This window comes from Phoxinus phoxinus, assembly GCF_949152265.1.
Source record: "Phoxinus phoxinus genome assembly, chromosome: 13".
Lineage (NCBI taxonomy): Eukaryota > Metazoa > Chordata > Actinopteri > Cypriniformes > Leuciscidae > Phoxinus > Phoxinus phoxinus.
The window spans coordinates 7,745,116-7,757,504 of NC_136888.1; the positions used below are offsets into that span (position 1 = coordinate 7,745,116).

Consider the following 12,389-nt stretch of genomic DNA (forward strand, 5'->3'; position numbering starts at 1 on the left):
AAAAAAGTGATCTACTACTGTACTGTGCTAGTAGGAAATATAATTTTATGTTTTAAAATATTCTTTTTTTCTTCATTTGTAATGATCCAGTCAGAAGTTTGCACAGCATTTTTGGTAAATAATCTAATGTGCCTTAAAGTTATATATATATATATATATATATATATATATATATATATATATATATATATATATATATATATATAATTGTATATGTATATTGCTGAAACACTATTTCCCACAATCCAATGCGGAGAGGACTGAGTTAGCGTGAAAGTGCGGGAGCGAGCAAGGTTAAACCAGAGATTACTTTACAGCTTTCTTATTTCTGCTTTAACATTAATTTCTTTTTTTTATTAATCATTACTTGAATAAAACATTACAATATTGATACAATATTATATAGGCCTAGATGAATTTTAAAATGAAATGAAATTATATTAATAAGGTAAATTATAAAAGTAGCTTATACCTATAATTTTTTTATTAAAATATATTATTTAGGCATTAAATATTTATGTTTTAATCATTTGTGGCATTGTTGTTAACTCGTTAAACTGTAAGGGAGAGATGATAATTTGGTGGATGATTTGAAAAATATCCGTTAAAGGGATAGTTCACTTTGAAATTAAATTTTGGTATGTTTTAGCTTACCTGAAGTGCATCCAAGATGTAGGTGTCTTTTTTTCCGCAGTAGTTTCAATTTTGATATTTTTAGGTCAAACCGTTCTTGTCTGACAGTCATATAATGGAGGTATATAGGTACCAGAGCATGTGAGCGGAGCAGAGCGCGAGCGGAGCGGGGAGCGGAGCGGTAATACTTCCGCCTGAGCGGAGAGCGCCTTTCTGAAGATTTCGCTCCGCTCGCTCCGTCCGCTCAGTGCCGCTCGCTCAACCCAGAATGCCCTATTGTGATTTGCTAGTTCGAGAATCGGTGAATTAGCTAAAGTAATAGTGGGTTGGTTATGGAGTTGAGTGCTGACTCAAGTTTAAACACATCACAGTGCTGAGCGCGTGTTTTCCGCCGCTGGATTACTGTCCCGGGCATACCGCATGAGCCTGAAACCTAATACTTTGTCCAAACTAATGTTTCTAAAAGTAAATTCTACAGTGATGTAAAGATTGAGACGTTTTTAAATAGACCGCAATTACCCGCAGTTTTGGTCTATTTAAACGTTAGAACGCGCGTTTCTTTTACTAATGCCAGTAAATCATCCAGGTGGGCTTTGATAAGATTTTGTTAAGTGCATTTTACCTGTGTGTGCTTTTATGAGCATGATGATAGTCCAGATGTGTTTTGTGAAGTTCTACATGCATTTCATCTTGTTTGTCTGTGTGTGTGTGTGTGTGTGTGTGTGTGTGTGTGTGTGTGTGTGTGTGTGTGTGTGTGTGTGTGTGTGTGTGTGTGTGTGTGTGTGTGTGTGTGTGTGTGTGTGTGTGTGTGTGTGTGTGTGTGTGTGTGTGTGTGTGTGTGTGTGTGTGTGTGTGTGTGTGTGTGTTTAAATATGCTTGTTTTGCAACTGCAGTTATGTTCACGGAAATAAAATAACGAAAATCAAATATACCTTTTCAGTTATTGCATTTAATAGGCAAGTTTGCGAAAGGACTAGACATGTTTTTTAATTAAGGTAATTCAATGCATTTAAATGAATAAAAAGAACAGACTTTTATTCAGAATCACCCCGAAATAACTTCTATTTACAATCCTAGCTACTGTAATTTATACATTTATTCCAGATATTTATTACAAAGTACAAACAGAAAGCAAGTAGCCTACAGAGACATTTTATGTCTGAGCGGGATTTGTTTTACCGGTGAGCGTGAGCGGTTCATCAGTGGAGCGTTCGTTTGGGACGTGAGCGACTGAGTGGAGCGAACGCGAATAGAGCGGAATATTGAGCTGAGCGTCACACTGCTCCGCTTCGCTCACATGCTCTGATAGGTACTGTCTCAAAGAGCATGCACAGAGTCCAAATTAAAACAATTTCCGATCGTCCAAATTAAACAATTCCCCATCGTAAGTACACATTGATGGCCTAAGACATGAAACAAGCGGTTTGTGTGAGAAAACGAACAGTATTTATATCGTTTTTACCTCTTGTAACACATCTACGTCCAAGTGATCTGAGGGTGATCTGAGTGATCTTAAACTTTTCGCTCGCACAGTCCCAACACACGCGACCGTGCCAGTGTATTCTGCAGTCACCAAACCGGCATCACGGCCCGTTTGCCTGCACACAAACGCCGTTTTCACGACGTCCCAGGTAAATCTGAAAAAGTGTATTTTCTGGTGTCCCGGCCACGGCCGATGGTGTTATGTGTGTAACTGTAACGCCCACAACTCAGTGCCCATTCGTACACACAAGCACAGCCCTACACAATACAGGGCTTGCACACATAAAATCGACTCATGTCGATTGTGCATCACACAACGGTGTTCAAGTCCCACTGCGGCCGGACTTTCACCGAAGTTTGCCGCTCGTCCAGTCCCAAGAGAAGTGACTGGTCCAGTGTATTTTGCAGTCAACAAGCCTGTTCCAGTACCCGTTTGCCTGCACACAACAACCGTTTTCACGGCTACCCAGGTAAACCCCTAAAGAGCGTATTTTCTGGTGTCCCGGCCACGGCCGATGGTGTTTCGTATGTAGTAAGACTGCCCACTGCTATGTGCTCATCCCTACACACAAACACGGCCCCGCACACAGGGCCCGCGCACATAAAATCGACTCAGCTCGATTGCGCGTTAAATGTAGCACATGTGCCCACAACCCAGTGGCCACTAATGCTACCTCCTGCTTATCGCACGGTTTTTGTAAAAACGAAACCAGCGTGCAGGCGAGCGATGCTATAAAGGTGGTAAACATGCCCGCTCCCCCGCGCCCACGTTCACACACAAGCACTACGGTTCCCACGGAGGCCGTCCAGCCCTCCCCCTCCCGGTTAACCACCGCAGAGGGGTCGAGCGCGGACATTCTGCCCGCTGTTATCAGCGCGGCCCCAGCCTCAGATGTTGCGAGCACGACATTTCTGTCACAGCTCACAGAAGCCGCTGTATCGCGAGTCGATCAAAGCGCGCTTCTCACTCAGCCCCTAGCAACCCGTGCAGATGCGTGGGCGAAGCTTTCCGGGGTTTCAAAATGGGTGCTAAACATCATAAAAGAAGGCTATTCGCTGCAGTTTCGCCGACGCCCTCGCCGCCACGGCGCGCGTCGAGACTTCGGTAGACTCGAAAGTAGCACACCTACTCCGAGCCGAAATTCAGAAACTTCTGAGAAAAGGGGCTATAGAACCTTTATCTCAGGCTCAGAGCGAAGGGGGGCTTTACAGCAGATACTTCCTGGTACCCAAGAAAGACGGGGGTCTAAGACCCATACTAGATCTGAGGCAACTGAATAGAGCGCTTATGAAACGCCAGTTCAAGATGCTCACGACCAGAAAAATCCTTGCGCATGTTCGCCAGGGAAACTGGTTTGTGTCAATCGATCTAAAGGACGCGTATTTTCAAATACAGATTGCGTCACATCACTGGCAATTTTTGAGATTCGCCTTCGAGGGTCAGGCATACCAGTACACAGTCCTGCCGTTCGGCTTGTCCCTGGCACCTTGTACATTAAGGCTCAAAGGGAGGGTGCCTCACAATACGTGGGCCACCGGTCGGCTTCGCCTCAAGGTCAATCAAGCATGCGTTACAGCTTTGAACCCTTGAAGGTCGAAAGACTGGTACCGTTCAGGTGTAAACCTGGGGACTTCCTCGAGACTGAGGGTGGTGTCTACGGACGCATCCAACGCAGAATGGGGAGCGCTGCTCGAGGGCAGATTGCTGTTTGGCCTATGGTCAGAGCGGGAGAAGCTCTTTCAGAGCGGGAGAAGCCGGTGAAGAACAAATGTAAAGGCGAGCGTACACGGTGAGAGTTCGGACACTCGGGAGGTCGTGAGATATTGCACACATTACGAGTCAGTTAAACTGATAATCGCGTCAAAGCAGCTGGTACACGGCACAACTGTCCTGCACAAATTGTATCCCGAGCCGGCGGCAATCACGTGAGCATTCGCGCTAAACACAGAGACCGGAGCTTTCAATGTTGCAGGCAATAGCTTCAGATAGAAAAATGACAGAATGTGTGTGCAAATGATTTGTTGAAAAGCAGAGAACAGTAGCCATTCCGTTCAACTTAAAAAAACAAGAGAGAGAGAGAGAGCGAGTCACATATATCGTTGATGAAATTTCTTCCAATATATTGAATATCGTAGATATCGCGAATCGTGCTATTATCATATCGTGGACCACATATCGCCACAGAATTGAATCGTGTGGTACCTGTATCGTCCCACCCCTACTCGAGATGTTAGCAGTGAGCAAAGCGCTCACGCGTTTTCGTCCCCTGATTACGGCCACGTCCTGATACGTTCAGACAACATATCAGTGGTATCCTACATAAATCGCCAGGGCGGCCTCAGGTCCCTGCTGTTATACAGGCTGACCAGACGCCTCCTGATAAGGGCGCGCAGCAACCTGCTCTCACTGAATGCAGCGCACGTGCCAGGGTGCCTGATTGTTGGACCAGACAGACTGTCCAGGAACCAAGTTCCGACAGGAGAATGGTCTTTACACCCACAGACAGTACGGCTGCTGTGGAAGAAGTTCGGCAGAGCGGATGTAGACCTGTTTGCGTCTCCGGAGAACGCTCATTGTCCAGAATTTTTCTCAAAAAACAAGGACGCTCTAGCCCACTCGTGGCCTCGTCGTCCTCTTTATGCTTTTCCCCCTGTCTCCCTCCTGACCCAGGTGGTGGAGCGGATCAGGGAGGAAGGATGCTCAGTGCTGCTAGTAGCGCCGCTCTGGTTGAATCAGCCTTGGTTCCCAGCTGTGATGCAGTTAGCCAGCACCGCCCCGTGGTCAGTGCCTCTGAGGAGGGATCTCCTTTCTCAAGCCAACGGTTCGATCTGGCATCCTCACCCGGAACTATGGTCCCTTCACGTGTGGGCCATCAACAGGTATCCGCTGACCTCCCACAGGGAGTGTTAAACACGATCACGCAGGCCAGAGCTCCGTCTACGCGACATCCTATGCCTCTAAGTGGTCAGTATTTTCTGGTTGGTGCACGACTCGTGGCGTGTCACCCCCAGATTGCGGAGTGGCAGAGGTTCTATCTTTTCTACAAGAGCTGTTGGATAAGGGAAGGTCCCCTTCCACGGTTCTCTCTAGAGAGAACCGAGGTTACGTTAGTAACCGAGTACGTTTTCAGTGGCATTAGCCATATTCTGACGGGACCAGTTTTCTAAACGACATTTGAGTTAAAAAATTTATCACTCGACGTCTGTGATTTCTTGTACCGATTCGGACGGGACTAACATCTACGCGTTTATTACAGAGGTGGGATTGTGTGTTTTCTGGCATTACAGAAAGTAATGTGCTGTGCTTGCGTGCATCCCGTATGATGTATATGTCTTAAGTTATTATTTATGGATATAATTTTAATTTATTATTAAAATAAACTATTTAAGTAAACTTCATGAGTTTATAGAAGTGACTGTTTAAAATAAACCCACATAAGTGAGCTGCAAAATCTAGACAAGCATCTTACTGTTACCTGGCACTAATATTAAAATGGGTAGTCTTCGCATTTTTTTTGCGTTTTGGCTCTATTTATTAATTTTATAGTTAAATTTGTTTGTTGGATACCATTGCTTATTGAAATTAAATGAAAGCATGCTTACTATTGGTATGACAATCAAAGACATTCACATTCGGACGGGATTAGATTTCCTAGAGGAGTCACTGAAATTGCCGAAAAACAACCGAGCAAAGGTAATTTTCTCTGGAATTTGTACAGAGGTTGTGTAATAAAAACACAGATGTGGCAGATTCTGGTGCTATTCAAATTGCAAAGTATGTCTGTGAAACACGATTTTCTCTAACGCCCCCCCCTGGAAAACTAGTCCTGTCCGAATAGGGCTATTCATTAGGTTATATGTTCCTTTAACAGTTTTATACAATAACTTTCAGTTACATGTTTTACTAACATTTATCAGTCAGTTATTTTTAATATGGTGTGTTTTGAAAGCTGTTTTAAAGACAGCATTCTTTTTATGTTGTTTCATGCTGTTGGCTTGTGTGGAATAATAGTTTACCATTTACCATTTTTACATTTATAAATTCTTTAATTTATAAATTAAAGGCTCATTTACTCTCTTTAGGTGGAATAACTGTTTCCATCATCGCATTCGTCTTCACCATCAAGTTTCTGTGTGAGCTTGCTGCTCGTGTGGTCAGCTTCTTACAGAATGATGACCCTACCCGTCATGGGGACCGCAGTATCTACGACTATGTGCGGGGTAATTATTTGGACCCACGCTCATGCAAGGTCTCCTGGGACTGGAAAGAGCCACAGGAAGTCGGTCAAACCATGAGTTTCCGAGTGCAGGTAACAAATCACAAGCTTTTCACAAACAGGTTTTTTTTTTTTTTTTTTTTTTTTTTTAATCACACTTTAGATTAGGGCCTCAATGAACTCCTAATTACTGCTTATTAATAGTTAGTAAGGTAGTTATCAAGTTTAGGTATTGGGTAGGATTAGGGATGTAGAATATGATCATGCAGAATAAGGCCCCGATCAGACAGAACGTGTTTTTCAGACTTTTTTTATTTAGAAAAGAGCGTTTTTTTATGTTGCAAGGCAACCACCAAAACAGCTGTCCTCAGTATAATCAACCCGCGATAGCCACCACAAGTTTCTCCTCCAGTCTCCGTACGTTCAAAGTAACTGTAAACTTTCGTCACTACTACAGAAGGCCCGCCTCTCCATTCATTCGATTGGAAGTGGGGGGAAAACGTGATGACATCGGGCGCTTTTCTGCTCAGAGTTGATTTTTTTTACAACTTCAGGCGCTCAGAGCGCTCCTACAAAAACGCTAGGCACAGCACGCGGTTAAAACACAAGTTGCCCGGGGCGCATAATCAACGCGCAAAACACTCACTGCCAATAGAAAACTATTTTAAAAAGGCGCCTCTCACAGCAAAAACGCGTTCTGTGTGATCAGGGGCTAAGGCATTAAAATGTGCTTTATAAGTACTAATAAAAAGCCAATATCCTAGTAATATGCACACTAATAAGCAACTAGGTAATAGTGAGAATTGGACCCTAAACTAAAGTGTTACCTATTTTATTTTTTATTTTTGTCAAATTTTGTAGCTCAGTTTAAATAAATGCAGTATTGTATATTAGATGTTTTGAAATCTTTCTCACAGCTCTTCTACAAAAATGGCCAGCCATTTCCTGCACATAGACCTGTGGGACTGAGGGTGAACATCACTCACATAGAGCTGGCTTTAGAAGTCCCTGTCACCCAGGAAGTCCTTCAAGAGCCTGAATCTAATGTAGTCAAAGTGGCCTTCACTGTGCGTAAGGCTGGACGCTACGAGGTAGCTGTAAAACTTGGAGGCTTGAATGTGGCCTACAGCCCTTACTACAAAATATTCCAACCAGGTAAAATGCAAGTACAGATTCCTAATGCTCACTTTTATACAAGCCTAACAAGCTATCATCCTAGAAGTATGCATACACTGTAATGTAAGAATTTGCATACAATTCATATTTCTCATAATCCCTTATACAGTATATGCCTATTAGCAAGATTGATGCATGAGCTTCATCTATGTCTCATTCTGATGCAACCATAAATAGAGTACAAACATCTTTTTTATTATTTTTCAATTATCAAAACCTTTATACTTGTGTGTCTGTTTTGGATGCCAAAAGATGGAATCGAACAGTATGTTTGAGCAAAAGTCAACAATTTATGAAAGCTTGTATATGTGTGTTTTCAGTGAGCACCTAAAAGATAATAGGCTGCTTAATTTGCTAAAAATAATTTTGAACAATATGAAGAATTAAATGGCACAAGAGATAATTATAGGCAGTATAAAGTATTTAAAGATTCCTACAACACCAGAGACCATTATGATGTAACACTATGAAGTAATCAAGCACATTCAACTGCCACAAATAATTTTAAACAATGTGAAGAATTTAGACAATAAAATTAGAATGTAACTACATATAGTTATACTACAACAGCTCATGGGATAATTATGAGCATTATGAAGAATGTGAACATTCACACAGTACAAATCATTTTGGATGTAAACGTCTTTAAACATATTCAACCAGCACAAGAGATCATTTTGAACAATATAAAGATTTTAAACTTCAGCACCAAGAAAACGTTGAGCAATTTGAAGAATTTACCAGAGATCATTGTGATGTAACAGCATAATGTCTTTAAAAAAATTAGCAGTTTATTGAATAATCTTAAAGCTTCTTATAGCACAGTATAGTATAGAATTAAAATGACATCAAAGTGCAATAGAATCGCTTTAATCCAAGGAATCATAGGAAAAAATTATTTTGTTATTAGCACAAACATAGGTGCAAATTTGGACAGTTGGTTGCGCTAGAGTGATTGAATTAGAGACTCCAAAATGGCTGTGGTTAATGTTCAGACAGTCCTCTATCCGTGTGCAACACTAGGGAATGTCTCCCTACAGCATGGCTAGCCAAAATAGCAACCACATAAACTTTAAGCATAGCAGGGGTCAAACCTCCTGCAGGAACTCTAGCACTGAACCAACTGGGCAGTGAACTGGTTTCAAATGATGCTGTTTGCACCGGCGTGCAAAGAGTTGCGATTTCAGTGCATACAGTTTCATCATCATCATCATCATCATCTAAATGTCAAACTGCTAATTACTTAGACTGAGCTAATATCATCCAGTTATCGAAGTAATTTAGAACACTGATGCCTTGAAGTCGCAGCAGAGCCAGGGTTGCATCCATGCACTTTGTGAAGGTGCAAGGTGACAAGGTTAAATCGAAGAGAAGAACCAGGTACTGGTATGCCTCACCTCTGAAAGCCAATCTGAGGAACTTACTGAGTTCTGGCAGGATTTCGATATGAAAGTATGCGTCCTGTAGATCTATTGTGACAATCCAGTCTTGTGACTGGATTTGTGACACAATAGGCTTGAGCTTTAACATCTCAAAAATGCTTGTCTTCAGATTTTGATTCAGAAAATGCTGATCTAGAATTGGGTGCAAAACCCTGTTCTTTTTTGGGAACCAGAAAATAACCGCTGTAGAAGCCAGACTCTCTTAAGGGAAGGGGGACATTTGTATGGCCCCTTTGCCTAAAAAAAGATTGTGGTTCTAGCTTTAGTATTGGGACCTGCTCCGCGCTTACCACAGTGGGGAGCATGCCATTGAAACGCTGTGAATAAGTGTTGAACTGAATCCAAAACCCTTTTGCTATGGTCTGCAGGACCCAATAAGAAACATTTGGCAGAAGTTGCTACACTGCCAGATGCACTGAAATAGGTGTAAATTTGCTGATATTGAGAAGAGGGGTTGGTTTGATGTCATAAAACATCTAGCTGGCAGGGAACAACTGAACATATTTTGTTGGGGACTCATTGAGTGGGGAATGCCTGACACTGTCAATGGGGGCAGACTGCCCTAACATCCTTGTGTGTCCTGAAAGTCTCTGAAGAAAGGGTGGATGCCACACTCTGGCAGCGTCATTGAACAGTGATTGGACGAAAAACCTGCCAGAGATCACTGCTCCCCGACATATGGCGGGGTTCGCCAGCCAACCTCCTGAGAGCATCAGGGGAGAATAGCACAATGTAGTAGTGTGACACTCCCTCCCAAGGGGACACACCTTCAGTGCCCTGCGCACACTGGCGTTAGGACCAGTTAGCACCAGGCACTGTTTTGTGCGGGTGGGCGGCGGATCGCATTAGGGGTTTTCTGTTAGAACGGTGTCGTGTTAGCGGCTCTTAAGTTAACCCTCTGGGGACCAAGGTGTTTTTGGGGTCCTTGAGATGTTTTGACATGCCCTGATATTTGTATTTATTTCAGTTGCTTATAAACATATTAATGGCAAAGGTGTAATTACACTCTATTTAGCACGAACATGGCTATCATAATATGTGAGCAACATTTATACATGTTTGCATTTTTGAGAGAATATTATTTATGCATGGTTATTCAAAAAACTGAAACTTACATCTTCTGATATAAGACCACATACGACCAACTTCACATATTCCCACAATACTTTTGACTAATGGATGTTGTCGCCTAGAGTTATTACTTCAAAATGATCTGAAAATCATCCGGGCTAATCGTTCACATTAAACAATAGATTGATTTAAATTTTGTAAGACACTTTTTGTTTGGAAAGGCAATATGCAGGTGGGCGTGAATAATCCAACAAGGTCATGAATAATGTCCTAATTCACACCTGAGAAGACAAAGACCTGCTAATGCTGCATACTAATGAGCCTTTCATTCAGGTGTCACTGAGCCACAAGAAAGAATGCAAAGACAACACACACACACACACACACACACACACACATATATATATATATATATATATATATATATATATATTACTACAGAATTGGTTCAGAGTTGGAAACATCTTGAAAAAGTGTATTTTTCCCACAAACTTTGTATGCTTGCAAATTGTATAATATCCAAGGTAAACATTTCTAGTAATTGTCCAGTTAATTCTCATTCGTATTTTCAGAAAGTTTTGGAATATGTAGGCTATCCTCTCCCCAAATTTGTCACTAATAAAACACAAAAAATAATTTAAAGAGAAGGCTTATATTGACCTTTTAAGATTTTGTTTGCACCTTGTAAATTAGGTTTTGATGTGGCAGTAAAAACTTTATAATCTATCCAAAACGAAATGTTGTCTTTCATATTTCGTCTGTAACATATCGTCTTTTATAATATATATTAGGACATAAATGTTAATTTGCCGTTTAATATGTTGCTTGTAAAGACATTTTATTTCAATGTATTCAGTCAATTTTTACTCATCTCAGTAGGCAATATTGATAGTTTGTTAAAAGCTAAACTAAAGGTTAATTCATTCACACAGACACGTGCGAGCTGTAGTAAACAACAGCATGCATCTGTGCCGTTCATTCATTTAAACACAGAAACGCGATTCAAATTTTAACAGTCTTTTGCGGTTTACAGACACCATTTTATATCGAGATTAGAACAAAGCACTTATTGATCTGCGGCTGGATCCGATGGTTTTATTTTGATTTTAAGTGAACCCATAAAAAAGAAGACATTTAACAGTTTATTTTTTCATATTTCTTAAGCCTGTATGACAAAAAAAGACGGGAGTATTTTAAGTCTATTTTGCTGCTATGTGAAAAAAACTGAGGCAAACGCGCCGGCACGTTTTTGGTTCCCAGAGGGCTAATAACTAATGATCGCTGCGATGGAAGTGAATCAATCAAAACAAACTTAAGCTGGACAATAACTTTATTCTAGAGCTGCTGTAAAGCAAAAAAAAAAAAAACTCTGTTACTTTAATTTCCTATTATCACTGTAAAGCTGCTTTTAAACAATCTATTGTTAAAAGCGCTATATAAATGAAGGTGACTTGACTTGACTTGAGAGATTGAGTCACAGATGCTTCTTCTTGGCAACCATAGCATGCATAGAATAGCAGATGGTGCAGGCCATCTGCTTGGTGGCACAGATGCTGTGAGATATGTGGCCCGGCAGAGTTCCTTAACCACCTCAGGTTCTAACCTCTTATCAGTGTCCAAATTATTGGCCTAGGAGGTTATAGGAGGTTGGCCTTGTAGGCCTGCAAAACCGCCATGTTGTACAGGGATGCAGTAGACTTGCTGCAACATAAGCCTTCCCAACCAGGCCAGATATAACCCTACAAGGCTTAGAAGGCAAAAGCCTGGTCCCTCCAGTATGATGCTGAAGATGGTAAGAGACAGCTAGTTAGCATTTCTTCAGCCTTGGACATCGCCCCATACCCATGCTCCTCCAACCCTACAATGGTTGAATAATTCGATGTTGCAGGGTGTTGAATACATGGACCGAATATGGGCTTTTCCATGATCTCTACACAGGAACAGGAAATAAGGGGAGCTTTCTGTGGGGGGTTTGCTCCTGGCCACTAGTCATGAATCACTCATTAATTTTCTGCAAGCCGCTTCCTGTTTCTCCTCCATCCATTCCAGACTAAATTTGGCCACCGCACAAGTTACCATTTCGAGCAGGTCCTCATTATGTGTAAGAGTCAGAAAGCAGCTCATCTAAGGCCCCCACAACAACATGTTCTACATCCATCCACACCCATCTTGTTACGGATCTATGAGGGAGGACTCAAATACAGAAATTAGTGATAAATGGTTTATTGAAAGACAGTTGACAAGACGAGAGATGCTGGGTTAGGAGGTGATTACAGTCCAAACAGTAGGCAGGGAACAAAGCACAATTACAGGCAAGCTGAGAGGGTGGCAGTTGAGAACAGCCCAAGGTGAACACACTGGTGTTCTG

General features: G+C 41.8%; 1 protein-coding gene across 5 annotated transcripts in view; it reads left to right on the plus strand.

Moving 5' to 3' along the window:
• Positions 1 to 12,389, plus strand: part of arel1 (apoptosis resistant E3 ubiquitin protein ligase 1) — a 62,455-nt gene that overhangs the window by 21,172 nt on the left and 28,894 nt on the right. For all 5 annotated transcript variants that reach the window (XM_079631887.1, XM_079631883.1, XM_079631885.1 and 2 more), the window contains exons 7-8: positions 6,199 to 6,425; positions 7,250 to 7,487. In XM_079631887.1, the coding sequence (XP_079488013.1) occupies positions 6,199 to 6,425; positions 7,250 to 7,487 (465 nt within the window). The remainder of the gene's footprint in view (positions 1 to 6,198; positions 6,426 to 7,249; positions 7,488 to 12,389) is intronic.